Genomic DNA, 17,550 nt, shown 5'->3' on the forward strand with positions numbered 1-17,550 from the left:
TACTGGTGCAAGGATGGGGAAAAGCTCCTCCCACAGCCTGGAATGGACATCCAATCTAATGGCACCATGAGGAGGCTCATTGTCCAATCAGCAGAGGTCTTTCACTCAGGGCTGTACAACTGTGAAACTTCTGACGACACTCTCCAGTTTACTGTGGATATCAAAGGTGATTTGTGGCTTTTTGGTTCAAATCTCATACAGAGTAACCCTAGACAGTTTTGTGGAGATTAGATGCAACTAACATTGGTGGCTATTTGTGTTGTCTGTCTGTGGGGACATACTTCTTCTTCTTAAGTTAATTGAAACACTTTCTTTTCGTCTCATTAAATAAGGAAATATGTGTTGTTTGTTTACTGTTTGAAGCAATAGGTTTGCCTCTTTGAAACTGGTTTGAGAAATGACAGTTTAGTCAGTTGGGGAAGCTTTACTGTAAGCCCCCTCCCTCCCCCCAAAATATTGTTATCTGCTGTAAATTCCACAATTATAACATGGATAATCATCTTTAGCTCCACCAGTGAAGTTTTCACCTTCACCAGAAGTTGTGAAGAGCCAGCCGCTTGACACAACCTGCCCCATTGAACTACCCTGTGAGATCTCAGACCCCATTGCCCAGGTGTCACGGCAGAAGGACAAAGTAGAGCTCATCTCTGACACTGGACCTTTCGAAATGGAGGGCACCAGGAGGAACCTGGTTGTCGAACCGGCACACCCCTCCAACTCTGGGGCGTATTATTGTGCGACAGCGGAAGACGTTGCCCCATTAATTGTACAGAACCAAGGTGATTTTTGTCAAATGTTTGTTTTTCTCTAGTTTCAGTTGCGACTAACTCTCTTTCTGTAGCTTTTGGATTAATTGTCTTCTTACATGTTCTGAGCTAATACTTAAAAAGCTAGATGCTTTAGTGTTGATATTGTCTCTTTACATTAGCCATTTTATAACCACTCCAAATAATTCACACTGAATTATCCCCTCGATGATTACCTATAGCTCCGCCCATGACATACTTGGTTGCCCCTGAAGTTGAGAAGAACAAGTCCATAGAAGCAGGCCTCTCAATTGTACAACAGTTTGAGATTTCAGACCCCATTGCCCAGGTCTGCTGGCACAAAGATGGAACTCAGATCTACCCACATAGTGGACTTGACAGACAATCAAAGGGCAGCATAAGGACTTTGTTCATCCAACCAGATGACATGTCCTGTGGTGGGAGGTTTGACTGCCAAACGACTGGCGATACCACACAATTTAATGTGGCCATCAAAGGTGGTGCTCCACATAAACCCTTTTCTACTCCATATCAAAATCTGACAGAAGCATTTACATGGTTGAAGCTATCATCCAGCTTACTGTTTTCTCTGTGGCTTTGTTCAAACAGCAGAGCTGTCTCACCCTGGCAGTGAGATGGGTGAGATATCTGATGAGTCTTCCCAATACACTATGGATATCAAAGGTGATATAATGCTATTTCAACATTAGCACTCTCCATTTTAACCCAGCATATACATGCCACTAACAATGGTGGTGTATTAGCTAGTGTATTCCATCCTTCAAAGCATATAAAGACAGTAGTTTAAATGTGTTTCTTCTTGTGATCCCTTCACCCCTCAATCTCATCTGATTCCCTGCTATTTTTGGCTTTTAATCAAACATCTGAATGGTCTGTGGGCGGCTGAATTTCTTCATACTAATTCCTGTTAATTGTTTAGTATGTCATATCGTCATTCTTAACAGAGTCAAACAACAATGACGCTTGTAACAAGCAGCTTTTCCATTCTTGAAGCCCATCTTATGTCTTGCTCATCATCCAATCGTCACATTCCCTTTGCTGCCCAGAATCTGTCCCTGTCGCAATGAGCCTTTATCACAACATGTGAAAAAGTATGTACGAGTGGCTAAAAAAGGAATGAGTGATGTAGTGAACTGAGTTCTGTGTTAAGAAATGTACTGTTAGGTCTTATTTATCTTGTCTTTAGACCAGCTCTTAATCTGGTCGCCTCTCTTCATTGTTAACCTTTACCATCGGTTTTCTCTTAACTCATCCATGCTAACACACAATGATGTGTAGTACCTTTAGAAAAGGATTTGTAAATAAGAGAAGGCACACAGAACATCAATTGAAAACCTTTCTCTGTGTGCACCACAATGCATTTAGCTGCACCTGTGAGGGTCTCAGCTGACCAAGCGATTGAGAAGAACAAGTCCATTGAAGAGGTCTGCCCCGTTGAGGTTCACTGTGAGCCCTTAGACTCTACTGACCAGATCCTCCACTACAAGGACGGTCAACATCTTCAAACATATGAAATATATTCCATGGAGATGCCAAGTCTCCAATCTGTGGAGCAGTTTTCCATAGAGACACCAACTGTCCAATCAGCAGAACACTATTCAATGGAGACAGCAACTCTCCATTCACCAGAGCTCTATGGCTCCATGGAGACAGCAACCTTCCAATCAGCAGAGCTATATGGCTCCATGGAGACAGCAACCTTCCAATCAGCAGAGCTATATGGCTCCATGCAGACACCAACTATCCAATCAGCAGAGCTCTATGGCACCATGCATACACCAACTCACCAACCAGCAGAGGTCTGTGGCTCCATGCAGACACTAACTCTCCAGTCTGCAGAGCTCTATGATTCTATGCAGACACAAACGCTTCAATCAGCAGAGCTCTATGGCACCATGCATACACCAACTCACCAATCAGCAGAGGTCTGTGGCTCCATGCAGACACTAACTCTCCAGTCTGCAGAGCTCTATGATTCTATGCAGACACAAACTCTTCAATCAGCAGAGCTCTATGGCTCCATACATACACCAACTCACCAATCAACAGAGGTATGTGGTTCCATGCAAACACCAACTTTCCACTCACCAGAGGTCTGTGGCTCAATACAGACACCAACTCTCCAATCAGCAGAGCTCTGCTGCTCGATGAAGACACCAACTCTCCAATCAGCAGAGCTCTATACCTCCATGAAGACACCACCTCTTCAATCAGCAGAGCTCTATCAATTAGGAGAATGTGACAGTCAATTGGATGACGATGACATTGATGACATTGCATTTAAGGTGGATGTTGAAGGTGATTAAATATGGTTAGCTTTATCAAACAAAACAACTGACACAATGTTGACATTGTGTAAAAATCAACTGATTGCTATAAGTAATCTTTTACACTTGACAATTGCTACATTTACTCTTATTCAATTTAGCTCATACTAAAATAATACTGAAAATTAGTCATTGTGATACTTTGAGCTTGGGTGCTTTATAACGATTTGTCTGATTATTCTATATGTAAGATTCAAAGTCACACTAACTTGTAAAAAATATCCCCCCCATAAATTTTATATATCAACTCTAATAAAACAGTTACGTTATACTTATATGGTAAACATGACAGAATTAGTGGTATTTGCTTATTCATTTGAGATTCGTGAGAGGTATTGGCATGACTAATCTCGGTAGTGATATTTGCTCTTAAGATGCCGGAGCCATTTTATTGTAGCAAATATATCTTAATGGTGATGTGATTCTCTCTTAATACTACTTCACACACCCCCAGCACCTCCTGTGAGGATCACAACACCTTGTGAAGCTGAGAGGAACAAGTCCGTTGCAGCAGGCGGTCCCATTGTCCTGCGTTGTGAGATATCAGACCCAAATGCACATGTTTCCTGGTACAAGGACGGAACACTGCTACATGAAGAGAATGGACTAGAAATGCAATCGAAAGGTTCCATAAGGACATTGGATGTGGAATCTGCAAGGCTGTCTGATGCAGGGAGCTACAGCTGTAAGACAACAGATGATGCAATGCAGTTTCATGTGGATGTGAAAGGTAATCATTTTTTAATTTTTTGTGGGACTGTTTAATCATTTACTAATAAAAGGATACAGTAATTAGACCTTTAGAGATGTGTTAGGTCCAAAGCTAATGGTTAGGCTTTAGTTTATTCCTGTGGTGTGCAAGAGACCTGGAATCTGTCACCACAGTGACATATGAAATCGTCTTCCTCAATTGTCTTTACGAAGGCCTTGCTCCCGAGTGGCGCAGCTGTCTATGGCACTGCATCTCAGTGCAAGAGGCTTCACTACAGTCCCTGGTTCGAATCCAGGCTGGGTCACATCCAGCCGTGATTGGGAGTCCCATAGGGCAGCGCACAATTGGCCCAGCGTCGTCTGGATTTGGCCGGGGTAGGCCGTTATTGTAAAAAAGAATTTGTTCTTTACTGACTTACCTAGTTAAATAAAGGTTAAATAAAATAAAACATATACAGTAAATGGACAGATGTAAATGTATGTAGAAGAGCACCATTTCAGACCTCAAATTGTAAACATGACAGTGTTAAATGCATAGTTTTCCATTTTTATCCCAATATGTTTTCTCAAATGGAGCTTTGACGACTTCAGAGCAATCCACCAACGGTATGTTACAGTGCTCATGTTAGCATATTGCTACTATTGGTATCCAATTTATTTGCATTGATTCTATAGGTTTCTCTAAAAACATCCTAAAATAGCTCTTTCTTTATTCAAATTTATATCGGGATTATCACTCCAGAATAAATAATTATTTGAACAGAACTGTTTCAAACCAAGATTTTATACTTACAGTCCATGCCTTCTGTACTTCAAAGGACTTTCTGTAGAGCCTGTAAGGAAACGTAGCGTAGAAACGTATGAAAATCCTTGGAAACATTTCTATTCCAAAATCTTTAATTCCAAGTCAAATCTGGATCTCGCAGGTTAAATTAGATTGAAGTATGTGTGATCGATTTGAAGACATTTTTTGACAATTACGAACCAGTGAAAGCCAATTCAATGCTAGCATTAGCACACCATAGTAATATGCTAAGATGCATTGCATGTACAAATGGTGGATGTCAAATAACTTCTCTTCTTTTTTTGGTGACCAACATCTAATTTGTTTTTCATTTTTTTGTTGGGGGGTATAAACAACCTCCCATCCCCGTAACCCCACATGTCTCATCGCGTCCCACCCCCCGTGTCCCATCCTTGGTGTTAAAGTCTGTGAATTAACTTAAAATGTATAAATTGATGATTCAGATTATGGGACACCAAGGTCATATTTTTCCATATCCTGTTCGAGTTAAAGGATTGTTTAGATTCAATTAGATCTGTAGACCATACTTTCTTGGTGACTAGCACATGAACATGACCTTTCCAAAAGTTGTTTATATATTATAGAGATCAGTCCGTTCGGGAGCCCAGATAATTTATGTATAAATCCCATCATTGGTTTCCCAAGGGACTCCATAGCCAGCATAGCTAACCTAAATTGTGAATTTAGAAAAAAAGAATAGCCTGGTAATGTGTGTCTTTCAAATATTGGAATATTCTCAAACCATTACTGTCCATGATATCAGCAAGGGTACAGATTCCACATTTGGACCATTGGGGGGGACGCAAAAGGCCACCCTTCAGATCGCAAGGCGTTGTTGTGAAATTTTGGAGAATGGGCAAGCCATTTTGATTCCCAGCTACATTGTTTTAAAATGTTGTGCCAAATAGAAACTGTGCGCACAATAATAGGACCAAAGCATAGTTTACATTGTTTAAAGGATATATCAGTGAAGACCACCTCTTCCAAGGCAATAGGAGACACCATATATCTCTCTATACTCAGCCAGGGGGGTGGAAGAATCATGTCTAAACGAATTTAGGATGGAATTAAATGCAATTTATAGTTTGGTACAGATAGTACTCCTACGTCTTTCCCTCTTTGCAAGTTTGTTAATTTTATCCGGCCCGATTACCTTGCAATATATAAATTGCGTTTTTTAACCGCACTATGGATTTTATCCCAATAGCCAGAAGGGGGAGACAAGGGAAGCATTGAAATACAGAAATGTTGATGTCGCAATATATTATATTTGACAATAGATATTAGTCCATCTACTGAGGATGAATTTAATTGATTTCAGCGTTCTGTTAAAGTTTCTGCCAATGGTTTTATTGCAGGAAGGAAATATATCTATTCTCAAATATCTAAAATGGGAAACGATTGCGATTCCATAAGTAGAGATGGAGTCCTCCATCAGGGTCTCAAGAGGAAGTCAGGCAGATTTCGTTAGATTTATTTTAAAACTTGACATAGAACTGAATTTGTTTATGGTCTTCAGAGCTTTTGGGAGGGATTGAAATACATTGTCTAGATAAAGTAAGATATTTCCGGAATATAATGAGATGATGTGATCCATGGAATTAAGAGATGATGGTGTAATTTCTTTCAGTTGTCGAATTGCCTTGGTTCCATAGACAATAAAAATAGCAGAGGTGAGATGGGATCACCTTGCCTAGGACTTCTAGTTATTCTGAACAGAACAGAGCATTTATTGCCTGTTATGAGTAGGGCTGAGGGATTGGCATATAGTATTTTAAATATATGAATGAAATTGGAGCCAATTCCCGTATGTTCCAAAACCAACTGAATATATGACATTTTAGTCTATCAAAATATTTTTCTGCGTTGAGAGAAACTGCCCAAGGAGCTTGCATTTCTGATAAAGCATGTAAGATATGTAATAAGCAATGGAGGTTATCTGAGGATAATAGTTTTTTAACAAACCTGATTTGGTCCAGATGTTTTTTTCTATAAAAACAAACATTTGTGCTGTATTTACATCCTTTCCAAATGAACCTTTGTGAACAGCTTTGTTAATAATTTCAAATAATAGTGGACCTAATTGGTTCCAACATGTTAAATAGACCTCAGGAGGAATACCAGCACAACCAGGTGATTTGTTGGTATTCATGGAACCCAATGCCCTTTTGAGATCATGGAGAGAGATGTGGGCTCCCAGCAAGCCAGCTTCTTCAGTTGAAAGAAGAGGAGTTCTTATATACATTTTTTAATTACTCAATCAATTTATTTACAATACGAGGTGTACAATTCTGTAGGTGGGACAACCACGTATCACAGGCATAGTAAGTGCACTTTTCCTCAATAAAGTAGCTATCAGCAAAGTCAGAGCTAGAAGGGGGTGGGATGGGGGAGTCCAGTGCAAGTGTTGGTTCAGAATTTAAAAAAAATAGTTATTATATATTTTTTTGTTCTGATAGTAATTCACCTGATTCAGATTCAATACTTGCAATATCCGCTAATTGGAATTAATGGTTGTGTCTAATTTGATGGATGGCAAATTCTGCTGTCTGCGTTATCAGTAGATTTAGTTCTGACTTGACTTTGATAAGAGTAGTCGCTACCTGGTCTGAAAAAGTGTTAACAACTTCTCCAATTCTGACATTTTCTTTAACTTGACTAAAAAATACAGGTTGGACAGCAAATGAAAGATACATTAGTTCTTAATGCAACCGCTGTGTTAGATTTTGTAAATTAACGTTACTACGACATACAGCGTGCGTTAAAGCGAGAACGCACCGAAATTAATGGCGGAATAGTAGTTTTACATTTTTCAACAGAACAACGAATTAACATCATAAATAGTTCTTACTTTTGATGAGCTTCCATCAGAATCTTGGGCAAGTTGTCCTTTGTACAGAAGAATCGTTTCTCGGTTGTAGATTGTCGCCTTCAACTTTGGAATTAGCAGTAAACATTAGCCATGTGACGAAGACGTGTCCAACTCACTATAACGCAGCACTAAGAAAATTCTGAAAATCGCAATATACTGATATAAACTGATATAACTCGGTTTAAAATAACTACATTATGTTTTTAACACCTATATCGAATAAAATCAGAGCCGGATATATCTAAGGCCTATAACGAGAGCTTTCCAGAATGCCATCCTGAGGTCTGTCTCGAGTCATGGCGAACGTTGAAAAGAGTGCACCCCCGGTTCCAAGAGCCCTTATATGGCCTCAGATCTGCGATTTCAGATTTCTCACTTCCTGACAGGAAGTTTTCTCCAACTTGAGTTCTGTTTTACTCACAGATATAATTCAAACGGTTTTAGAAACTAGAGAGTGTTTTCTATCCAATAGTAATAATAATATGCATATTGTACGAGCAAGAATTGAGTATGAGGCAGTTTAATTTGGGAACAAATTTTTACAAAGTGAAAACAGCGCCCCCATATTGACAAGAAGTTAACCTCACTATGGGGTGTGGGACGCCACCTGGCCACCATCCAGTGAAATTGCAGAGCGCCAAATTCAAAAACAGATCTGAGAACAGTGCCCTGCAGACATTATAAACAGTAACAAGCCAAGTAAAGGAGTTACACAAGTCAGAAATAGGGATCAAATTAATCCCTTACCTTTGATGATCTTCATATGTTTGCACTCAAGAGACTCCCATTTTCTCAATAAATGTTCGTTTTGTTTGATAAAGTCCATGTTTATATCCAAAAACCTCAGTTTTGTTAGCTCGTTTTGGTCAATAATCCACTGTCTCAAACAACATCCGATGAAATTGCAGAGCGTGAAACTCAACAAAACAGACATTCTCATAATAAACATACATAAAAGATACAAATGTTATACATCAGCTCAAAGATAAACTTTTTGTTAATCCAACCACTGTGTCAGGTTTCAAAAAGGCTTTACGGCGAAAGCAAACAATGCGATTATCCGAGAACAGCGCCCAGCAGACAAATCATTACAAACAGTTAGCAGTCAAGAAGAGGAGTAACAAAAGTCAGAAATTGCGATAAAATGTATCACTTACCTTTGAAGACCTTCATATGGTTGCACTCCGAAGTCTCTATGTTACACAATAAATGTTTGTTTTGTTCGATAATGTCCCTCTTTATGTCCAAAAACCTTAGTTTTGTTGGTGCGTTCAGCATTCCATTGGAACAAAGCGCGGTCACAACAGACAGATGAAAAATCTAAAAAGTACAATAAAAGTTCGTAGGAACATGTCAAACGATGTTTAAAATCAATCACCAGGTAGTTTTTGTCATAAATAATCAATAATATTTCAACCGGACAAAAGCTTTCAATGGAAAAACAGCCTTTCAAAATAATAGTACTTCCTGGATGGATTTTCTTCAGGTTTTCGACTGTCATATCAGTTCTGTTTTACTCACAGACATTATGTTAACAGTTTTGGAAACCTTAGAGTGTTTTCTATCCAAATCTACCAATTGTATGCATATCCTAGCTTCTGGGCCTGAGTAGCATGCAGTTTACTATGGGCACGCTTTTCATCCAAAATTCCGAATGCTGCCCCCTACCCTAGTGAAGTTAATTGTGACTTATTCAGCCAACATGTGAATGCAGTTGCATTATTTTTAATAATGGCGTCCCATGAAATCTGGATCATTGAGGATCATTGACTGAATTTTTGCTAATCATTGTGAATTCATTCAATTCAGTTTCATTGGTCATCCCCCCCATTCCCTTCATTTCCCCCCCCCCTCCCCAAATAACTTATTTTGAGGTTTCTTCTCTCCCTATCAGGGTTTTACTCAATTTAATATTTTGGAATTGACTACTATACAACTCATGAGTTGAAATTCTAATTGAATTGTACACCTTACTGGATGTAGAATTTGAGTTTGAGTGACAGGAATGTAAAATGTAATTCGGTGCAATCGGAGATACTGGATATAATGACGAGATGCCTATGTCGTTTTCCTCAGAGTGGAACGGCGGGCTGTCAAACTCCTGTCCTCTCTTTGGATTGGTGAATACATCTCGTTATTTGAATATTTTTTACATTTTCAATAAGGGGTGTTGACATGTTGATGTCATGTGCATCCCACTTATATCAGTACACTCGTAACAACCTAATCAGTACGAAACTTCTATTGCATATCAAATAAGCCTTACATATCAAAATAAAAATTTGTTTTTACTTGACTCTGCCATACAAAAACTACTAATTTCCTTAATAATTAATGATCTGCTTCATGTGGACAGGTTTTAGGTCGATTAAACCCTCTCTCTTTTTACTCTTTTCCTCTCTGGTGCAATTCAAATCAATTCCACTCAGTCATACAACCTTAGTTTTATTGAATCTGACAGGTCCCACTCCCTGATGCCAAAGAATATATAACTTTTCTCGAGAAACAATGTTCAAATACTCTTTTAACCTTTTGTGCTAAGAATAACCAATTATTTTTCCACCAACAATATCATTTGTTTGGCTTATTTTTGAAGTCCTCAGGGTCAACTTGATGGTTAAAATAATGCATTCTGAATTGAGCCCAACCCTGCTTTAAATCAGATATAATTGGTGGTGGAATGTTACAACAGGTATTAGGTCTGTCATGCTTGTGACAGTGTTTTGTAGGCGTTATATCACACATTTCAGTTTTTCCTTCAGATTTCTCGATATATGAAACAAGTCAATGAATATTCAGTATAGAATGTTGCAGATGATTTCAGGTGATAAGCCTACATTATCTGTTCAATAACCCAAATGTTCTTCATATTAAACCCTGTAGCTCCAACTCCGAAGTTTTCAGAAATTTCTGAAGCAGACAAGAAAAAGTACATAAAATCAGGCAACCCCATTGTACTGCAATGCGAGCTCTCAGATCCTACCACCAAGGTGTACTGGTACAAGGATGGAACAAAGCTCCTAACCCAAAGTGGAGTAGACATCCAATCAGATGGAACTATGAGAACTCTAGTTATCCAATCAGCAGAGCTGTCTCACTCTGGAGTATACCGTTGCGAGACAATGGAGGATGGCCTCCAATTCACTGTGGAAGTAAAAGGTGATGTTAAAACTATCTATGAATTAGAAATCAACCAATCAAGTTCTGCAGTGGTAACTAACCGATGGCTGGTGGTGTTTGGTGTTGCTTGGCAGAGTATCTAACAGAAAAGATATCACTTGTCCGTTTCCATTGTTTGTTCCTATTGTTTGTTGAGCTGATACAGTAGATACTCACACCTGAGATCTGCACGCATAACTCACAATTCATAATTAACGTGAAAGTTAAGTGCACAGATCTCTAGTCTGTATACTGCCCTAACTGGCCGAAGCCAAACTTAATCACGTTACAGATAGCCTTGATGATGGGGTACTTACTTCAGCCACACAATTAGTGGATAGTCTTCTATAAAGGCTAAACAATCACATGAAAACTAAACCATTACTAAGATGACAAAATGTTCAAGTAATATGGTGACCGAATATGCAGATATAAATACGGTAGTGACGACCCAATGGACAACATTTGAGGAGAATTTGTTTATACCTATTTGGCTATTGAGATTAGTGTACTGGTTCATAACTTACAATTGGGTGTAAGGGGGATATTGCAAATGCCAAACCATTCTATAAGTATCCATTGATATATATGTGAATTATGCCCTGGTGACTACTTACTACATCTTGACTCATCTTTTATTTAAACAATTACCTTCATCTTTTGTCCTCCTTCATTCTTATGAAGACACCTCTTTGTCATTTGTTGCCTCACTTGCCTGTCTCGTGTCCTTCATGTTATTCTCTGTAAACCTTTAGCGGCTTTGAGATTGCACCATCCTTGACTCTTGCACTCTCTGCTCTTCAGTTCTTGTTTGTTCCTTCCTGCTTTGTGTCTTATCTTTGTCAACTGTGTCTGGCATCTCGTTTGAATGGTTTTCTGTCATTTGAGCCAGGTCTTAATCAGTTTGGCGGGTTTGCAGTTTCTTCACTCATAATGAAATGCATGTATTGCATATCTTGAAAATCTTTGAATCATTTAAAAACATGTCAGAAAATTAACATTGTGATCCCCTTTATGATCATTGACACCCATAGCTCCACCTGTGAGGTTCTCAGCACTTCCAGAAGCTGAAAGGAACAAGTTCATTGAAGATGGCTGCCCCATTATACTGCAATGTGAGCTCTCAGATCCAACTGCCGAGGTGTACTGGTACAAGGATGGAACAAAGCTCCTATCTCAAAGTGGAATGGAAATCCAGTCCGATGGCATCAAAAGGACACTACTCATCCAATCCGCTGAAATATCACACGGTGGAACATATGAGTGCTCAACAGCAGGTGATACCATCACATTTAAAGTGGAGATCAAAGGTGATTTGCAGCTAATTTTTTAGCTACACAACACATAATAGGAGTTTATGCTTATATTCTCATTGGTGTAGCCACAGTCCTTTTTTTTTGCAATATTTTCCTTAACTCTTAAAGTATCTAATGTGTGCTTATATTTGATGGTCTGGGAGGACATTAACTACTACTTTCCTTCCACAACTACCTGAACTTTAGCACTAGATCAATATGTGTTTTTAAATCAATGAAGTAGCCTAACGTCACGTGCACACAGGTTGCATCATTACACTGCCGCACAGTACGTTTTACGTAGTCTTCTCAGTCCATGCGCCACAACATAACAAAAAGAATCACGCTACACATTCGCAACTTTTTTGATGGTTTATCTACTTACGTGTCGGATACCGCACCGCAAAGCATGTTGGTAAAATCCTCTGTGCGCGACACATGGCACACAGAGCTATGCACCGCAACCTAGTCCAGCAGATGAGTCGGAGCAGTTGCGGATTGCCTTCCATTGAAGTAAATGGACTTCCGCCAGAACACATGCAGTTTGACGCAACCGGTGTGCACAAGACTTAATACAACTGTCTTTCAACACAACTTCAAAGCCATACCATTTTCTCCCCACACATATTCATACCCTTTAGCTCCATCACAGAAGATCATGCCACTTTCACCAATGGAGAGGAACAAGTCCGTAGAAATTGGCACTCCCATTGTACTGCAGTGTGAGCTCTCAGATCCTCTAGCCCAGGTCTGCTGGTCTAAAGATGAAATGAAACTATTTCCCAAAACTGGCCTCGATATCCAAAGTGAAGCCAATGTGAAGAGACTAGTCATTCACTCTGCGGAGCTCTCTGACTCGGGGCTCTACTGCTGTAGTCTTGCTGACGATGCCATGACATTCAAGGTGGATGTTCAAGGTGATTTTCCTCTTTATGTCTCCCTTTTTAACAGCTTTTTAGGGGTGCAGCACATTTCATTCCGTTGTTGTATTGTAACTAATAGTAGTGTTAAGGTATACATCTTTGTAATAATGAGTGTATCCCTGAAAAATTGGGATCTACAGTAGGTTTTAGAGGTAGGAATAGCTTTTTAATATAACATAGAACAAGAATCAGCACTTTGAAACAGGTGCATTTCGTGTTTTGTTAAATATTTTTCCTAAATGCCTTGAAAACCCCATAGCTCTTCCCGTGAGGTTTTCAGCACTTCCAGAAGTTGTGAGGAACAAGTTCATTGAAGCAGGCTGCCCCATTGTACTGCAATGTGAGCTCTCAGATCCAACTGCCCAGGTGTTCTGGTACAAGGATGGAACAAAGCTCCTCCCAGAGAATGGAGTCGACATCCAATCAGAGGGCGCTTTGAGGGCTGTGATCCTCCAATCAGCGGAGCTCAGTCACTCTGGGGTGTACAGCTGTGAGGCTTTAGATGACTGCATAGCATTCAAGGTGGATGTTGCAGGTGATCTAAGAATTTTGAGTTTGGTCAAAATCACTAACTAATATGTTGATCAATGCTTCATAATGCGTGCAAGCTGTCGGTTTGTATTGGACATCATATCTTCTTTTACATTCCATCAGTCATTAGTAGGCCTAAGCATCCTTTGGAAGAGTTAGTTATGTGATATACACAGTAGAAAAGTAGATGCTTGATAGTATTTCTACTAGCAGATTCGATTAAGAGAAATGCTGATTTTGATTGCATGGAATTAAATTAATGAATTTAATTCAAAGGATATGTGAGATTTACCCCTAAATACTCTCGGAAAAGCAATACCTTTTCAGGTACAAATTGGACAGCTATGCTCAAAGCAGTGCAACTAATAGCTTCAGCATTCAAATGTCTAACCTCCTGTGATGAGTGAAATATCCTTCAAATCATCTCATGATATTTACAAAATAGAAATTTGTTAAAGCAATAACATCAACTCTGGTGACTCTAGACACAACAATGAATCAATTGTGCCCTCTTTTTAGTATCTAGACAACCCTTAAGAAGTAGCCAGGACGGTAGCCACATAATATCATACATCTTCAGATGAACTTAATCAAATTGCTTTTGTATGTACATGTTCATGTTAGAATGATACCTCCATTGAACATATTTCTTTAAATGAATTAAAGCACCTATAGCTCCACCAGTGAGGTTCTCAGCTGCCCCAGAGGTTGAGAGGAACACGTCCATTGAAGCAGGCTGTCCTATTGTACTGCAATGTGAGCTCTCAGACCCCAGTGGACAGATCTGCTGGTACAAGGATGGAATAAAGCTCCTCCCACAATATGGAATACACATCCAATCAGAGGGCACCATGAGGACCCTGGTTATCCAATCAGCCACATTTTCAAGCTCTGGGGTGTACAGTTGTAAAACAGCAGATGATATCAGCGAATTCTATGTGGATGTGAAAGGTGACATGTAAAGCTTTTCCGTTAATGTCAAGTTCGGCGTGACTAATAACTTCATGTTGCAGATAAACAAAATCCTTTTCAGAGCACGCAATCTTTGGATATTGGACATGTTCATTGAGTTTTGCTTTTAGGAGCTACTTATGCATCTACCCTTATAAACACATAACGTAGGAGCCATTTGTGTTCTTAAACTGAGCTATGGTCATCATAATAGTTTTTTCCCTTTTGTCATCTCTTGTTGCCATTCATGAGATATTTTGATACTTTTCATTAAAGGCTAACACCTGAAGAAGCCATCGGAGGAGAAAAAATGCATGTACCGTGATCTGTCATTTCCCCAATGACTTAATTGCACTACAGTACATCCTTGCACAGCTTTTATTAACCGTTTATCTTTGCTTCAACAGTGGACGCAGACGTCTCTAGAACTATCCAGGCAATCCTTGGCAATGCTTGAAGTCAATGCATCATCGTCAGTGCCTGAAGTCAATGCATGTTTAACCTGCACAAAGCAGGCCTTTTACATCTAACAAGACTTCCCTTGTTATTTCACTCCACTGAACCATTTATATTGTTTTCCGCAGCACCTCCGGTGACGTTTGTCGATGTCCCTGAGGAAGACCTCTTCAAAAGTGTTGTGGAACAAGATCGTCTTGTTATGTCCTGTGAGGTTTCCAGGGCTGACGCTATTGTCCAGTGGTACAAAGATGGGGTTGAAACTCAGTCTAGTGACAACGTTGCTGTACAAGCAGATTGCACTGTTAGGATGCTGACCATCCAGTCAGTTCAGCTGTCAGACTCTGGGACATACACATGCCGTGCCGGAGACAGAGCTTTAATGTTCAAGGTTCACATACGAGGTAATGACTTAGCAAGGACATTTCCTTCTTACTTTGAATGAAGTACAACATCAAATCAAGCCTACAGAATAGAATTTTTGTGAATGATTCGTAATCTAGTGGCAAACTGCATTCATAAGTTATGTGACTAACCGTAAAACAAGCATTTTGGCAATTGTGAATTGCACTTTGAAAACTATGCCATGACTTGTGATACTGAGATGTCATGCTCCCTGTGATGTTCTCACTCCCGTAACTCCGTGTCATCTACAGAGCCACCAGTGATGATTGTATACCCTAAAGAAGATGTCCACCTTGATCGGCATGTGCCGGAGGAGATCATTCTCAGCTGTGAACTCTCACGTCTAAATGGTGTCGTAAACTGGTTCAAGGATGGGCAAAAGTTGCAAGAAAGCGAAAACATTAAACTTAAGATTGAGGGCCCTTACAGGCGACTGAAGATTCTTTGCGGTGGAGTTGAAGACTCTGGCGAATACGTCTGTGACACGGCTGATGATTCAATATTCTTTCATCTCAGCATAACAGGTAAGGGGAGCAATCAAGATCTTGTTTTCATGCAGGTTCACAATGCATGCTGTAGCAACTGGCTCTCTCTGTCACACGAGATCACTATTTACTCAAACAACAAGTGTTTTGGTCATACGGCATGTCTTGCTGCATTGTCGGTGCTGTCTTTTTCTAGAGCCTCCAGTACAAATTATATCTCCGAGCCAGTCGCAAATGGAGCTCTGCCAGCAAACATCTGAGAGGATGGTGTTGAGCTGTGAGATCTCAAGGCCCAATGCTGTGGTGCGCTGGTATAGGGACGGGCTTGAGGTGGAGGAAAATGACAACCTCATTTTGGAGGTGGATGGGGTCTACAGGAGACTCATTATACCCGAGACCACAGTCAAAGATTCAGCCGAATATGTGTGCGATACGGCTGATGACAACATGACATTCTTTGTCAACATTGCAGGTACAGATGTCTACTATCAGATACTTTTTTCAAGGGCACTTGATATCCAAAGTAGAAACAGACAGATGACTTATGAGTGTTGAATGATTAATGGTGCCTTAGTGATCTGTTGCTAATGCAGAGTGCATAATATGTCACAAGAAGAAACCCCTTTACTGCTGAAGAGATGCTTAATTTTGAAGTGATTCTTTTTTATGCACAGATCCTCCTGTCCGTTTCGTACGCCCAAGAAAGATGGCAAGTCGGGTCGAGATGTTTGTTGGAGATTCTTTGGTTCTTGACTGTGAGGTATCCAGATCAAATGCCGCGGTAAGCTGGAAGAAGAATGGGGAGGAAATGGAAGAGAGCAGCAATGTCTCCGTTATTGAGGATGGCGTCATGCGGCAATTAACCATCCACTCCATGACATTGGAGGACGCTGGGCAATATGTCTGTGACGCCAAGGATGATGTGATGGACTTCCAGGTCAAGATCAAAGGTAGATATGGAAATTGAATCACATCTTCATGTTAGTCCATACAACTGCCTGTTACTGTACCTTTCACTTGCTTTGTCACTGTTCATGTTAATCTTGTACAGATGTCCATTAGAATACCTTTCACTTGATGTTACTTCATTCAGATGCCCATTAAAGTACCTTTCACTTGCTTTCTCGCTGTTTTCATTCTCAGAGACACCTGTAAAGATCCTGGGCAAAAACGATGTGAATACTCAAAAGCAGTTCTTCGCCTCAGATGACATTGTCTTAGGGTGTGAGCTTTCAAGAGCCAACTGCATGGTCGTCTGGTACAAAGACAACAAAAAAATCGATGACAATGAGCGCTGCTGTCGTGAGGAGCAGGGTGTTTTCCGTTCACTGGTGGTTTTAAATGCTGAGATCGACGACTCTGGAGAGTACACCTGTGATGCCGGGGATGATAAGATGGTGTTCGGTATCATCGTGAAAGGTACACATTTTTGTTTCCTAGGTCCATGCTGTCTTGTTTATGTCACGTCACATTCTAAATCATTTCTGAAGTGTGTATATAGTCCTTACTGTCACGTTCTGACCCTAGTTATTGTGTTAATCCTTTGTTTTGTTGGTCAGGACGTGAGCTGGGTGGGCATTTCTATGTGTTGTGTTTCTATGTTGGGTTTATGGGTTGCCTGGTATGGCTCTCAATTAGAGGCAGGTGTTTGGCGTTTCCTCTGATTGAGAGTCATATTAAGGTAGGTTGTTCTCACTGTTTGTTTGTGGGTGATTGTCGCTGTGTCTGTGTTTATTGCACCACACGGTACTGTCTCGTCTCGTCTCGTTCGTTTTTCCTGTTCATTGCGTGCTTCGTTATATGTAGTTTGCATGTTCAGGTCAGTCTACGTTGTTTGTTATT

At 40.1% G+C, this 17,550-nt stretch overlaps 1 protein-coding gene across 1 annotated transcript in view; it reads left to right on the forward strand.

Moving 5' to 3' along the window:
• Positions 1–17,550, forward strand: part of LOC129816478 (obscurin-like protein 1) — a 79,574-nt gene that overhangs the window by 12,345 nt on the left and 49,679 nt on the right. The window contains exons 8-17 of the mRNA XM_055871018.1: positions 3,570–3,845; positions 10,387–10,662; positions 11,697–11,972; positions 12,599–12,874; positions 13,140–13,415; positions 14,947–15,222; positions 15,475–15,747; positions 15,905–16,180; positions 16,383–16,658; positions 16,852–17,127. Coding sequence (XP_055726993.1) covers positions 3,570–3,845; positions 10,387–10,662; positions 11,697–11,972; positions 12,599–12,874; positions 13,140–13,415; positions 14,947–15,222; positions 15,475–15,747; positions 15,905–16,180; positions 16,383–16,658; positions 16,852–17,127 — 2,757 coding nt within the window. The remainder of the gene's footprint in view (positions 1–3,569; positions 3,846–10,386; positions 10,663–11,696; positions 11,973–12,598; positions 12,875–13,139; positions 13,416–14,946; positions 15,223–15,474; positions 15,748–15,904; positions 16,181–16,382; positions 16,659–16,851; positions 17,128–17,550) is intronic.

This window comes from Salvelinus fontinalis, chromosome 19 (genome assembly GCF_029448725.1).
Source record: "Salvelinus fontinalis isolate EN_2023a chromosome 19, ASM2944872v1, whole genome shotgun sequence".
Classification (NCBI taxonomy): domain Eukaryota; kingdom Metazoa; phylum Chordata; class Actinopteri; order Salmoniformes; family Salmonidae; genus Salvelinus; species Salvelinus fontinalis.